We start from the raw sequence: 1,987 nt of genomic DNA, 5'->3' as shown, positions 1-1,987 counted from the left end.
CCATCTACAAAGTATTCAATATCAGGGTCAGTCAAAGGTCGCTCATACAATCGGTCGCGAGTAGTTTGTAATTGTTCTGTCAAAATCACACAATCATGAGGAGGTCCCTCCTCTGGATCTGGCAAAAGAGTGGCAGGGTTTAACACTGTGCACCGGTGGACGGTGGCATTGGGTGTACCCTGCAAAACAATCTCGTATTTAGTCAGCCTACTATTAGTAAATTGTGTCGATCGATGGGTTAACAATGCACTCACTGCATGAGGAACCATCACTTTCAGTTCCTGTCCCTGAACTATGGCCTGTGCTGATTCCAGTAAGGCAGCAGCTGCCGCCACAGCCCGCAAACAAGGGGTTAATCCAGCTGCCACAGAATCAAGTGGAGTGCTATAGTAGGCAAGGGGTCTCTGTCCCTCTCCGTGGCTCTGGGTTAGTATTCCAGAGGCATTACCCTGTGTTTCATGACAAAACAAAGTAAATGGCATATCATAGTTAGGGAGCCCAAGAGCAGGGGCACTACACAAAGCCTCTTTTAACTGAACAAATGAGCTTTCTGTTTCATCCGACCATGGGACGGGTTCAGACACTTCCTTACGAGTTAATTGAACAAGGGGTGCACTAATCTTGGAAAAATTAGGTATCCACTGTCTACAGAATCCCACCATGCCCAGGAAGGCACGTACCTGCTTCTTGGTACGAGGTACAGGGAACTTAAGGATGGGATCTATTCGCTCAGGAAGAATCTTTCTCTCACCTGGTGATAAAATCTGTCCTAGGTATTTTACAGACTGACTGCACCACTGAACTTTTTCTCTATTTACTTTGTGACCTCTTGCAGCCAAAGCTTGCATCAACTGTAGAGAGTCCTCTCTGCAGCTTACTTCATCTGGGGAAGCAATCAGCAAATCATCAACATACTGTATTAATGCAGATCCACATTTTAGAAATACATCTGACAAACTTTGTCTGAGGGCCTTGGAAAACAGTGCTGGACTTTCAGTGTACCCCTGGGGAATACAAGTCCAGGTGTATTGTTGTCCACCATATGTGAAAGCAAACAGATACTGGCTCTGAGGGTCAAGCGGAACACTAAAAAATGCCGAATTTAAATCAATCACAGTAAACCAGCAAGAATTGGAAGGGATAGAAGACAATATAGTTGCTGGATTAGGCACCACAGGGAATATTGGGTCCACTATAGCATTGATAGCTCTTAAATCCTGGACAAACCTGTATTTGGGAGGATTAGTACCAGGCTTGACCACTGGTAGAATAGGCGTGTTACAGGAGCTGACAGTGGGAACAATGATACCCTGTTGTAATAGGTCCTCTAATACTGGCTTTATTCCTTCCACTGCATTTCGACTCAATGGATACTGTGATATGCGGGGCAAATTAACTCCTTGTTTTAGTTTAACCTTTACTGGTGGCTCATTCCAAATAAGTCCCACAGATGCACCTGGGACTGCCCATAGTCCATCTGGCACCTCATCACTGTAGCCCAAAAACCTGGAGTTACCTGTACTTTTCACATAGGTAGAAATGTTTTGTCCTAAGGAAACATTGTCTCCTTCGGGGACCTCAAGAATAACATCACCATCTGGATTACAGATTATAGTACATCCCAGTGTCTTCAGTAAATCCATACCCAATAAACTTATAGGGCAGGTAGGGCTGAGGAGAAATTTAGCTTGGACAGTGATACCTGGAATTTGGAAGCACAAAGGTTTTGTTACGGGGTGGGGAATAGTGGTATTCCCTACTCCTTTAATCATCACCAATTTTTTAGAAATTAAGGGAAATTTATGCATATATTTACTCGCCAGCGATGAACAGCTAGCCCCAGTATCCACTAGAAATTTTACAGTTTGTCCCTCCACTTTTGCATGGATAAAAGGACCTTGGGGATCAGTAAAAAAGGTAGGGTAAATCAATTCAGCATTGTCAGTATTAGGTTCAATAGAGCCAGCATCGGCAAATTGTCAAAAGC

The 1,987-nt window shown here is 44.0% G+C and overlaps 1 protein-coding gene across 1 annotated transcript in view; it reads right to left on the bottom strand.

Annotated features, from left to right (window-relative positions):
* The window catches only part of LOC149275965 (uncharacterized), a 2,286-nt gene extending 643 nt beyond the window's left edge, over nucleotides 1–1,643 (bottom strand). Inside the window, exon 1 of the mRNA XM_089504073.1 lies at nucleotides 1–1,643. This exon is cut by the window's left edge and continues 643 nt beyond it. Coding sequence (XP_089360199.1) covers nucleotides 1–1,643 — 1,643 coding nt within the window.
* Between the last annotated feature and the right edge of the window lie 344 nt (nucleotides 1,644–1,987).

This window comes from Sceloporus occidentalis, unplaced genomic scaffold (assembly GCF_023333645.1).
Source record: "Sceloporus occidentalis isolate IW3139 unplaced genomic scaffold, rSceOcc1.0.p SCAF_254, whole genome shotgun sequence".
Lineage (NCBI taxonomy): Eukaryota > Metazoa > Chordata > Lepidosauria > Squamata > Phrynosomatidae > Sceloporus > Sceloporus occidentalis.
This window is presented reverse-complemented; position numbering and strand designations above follow the sequence as displayed.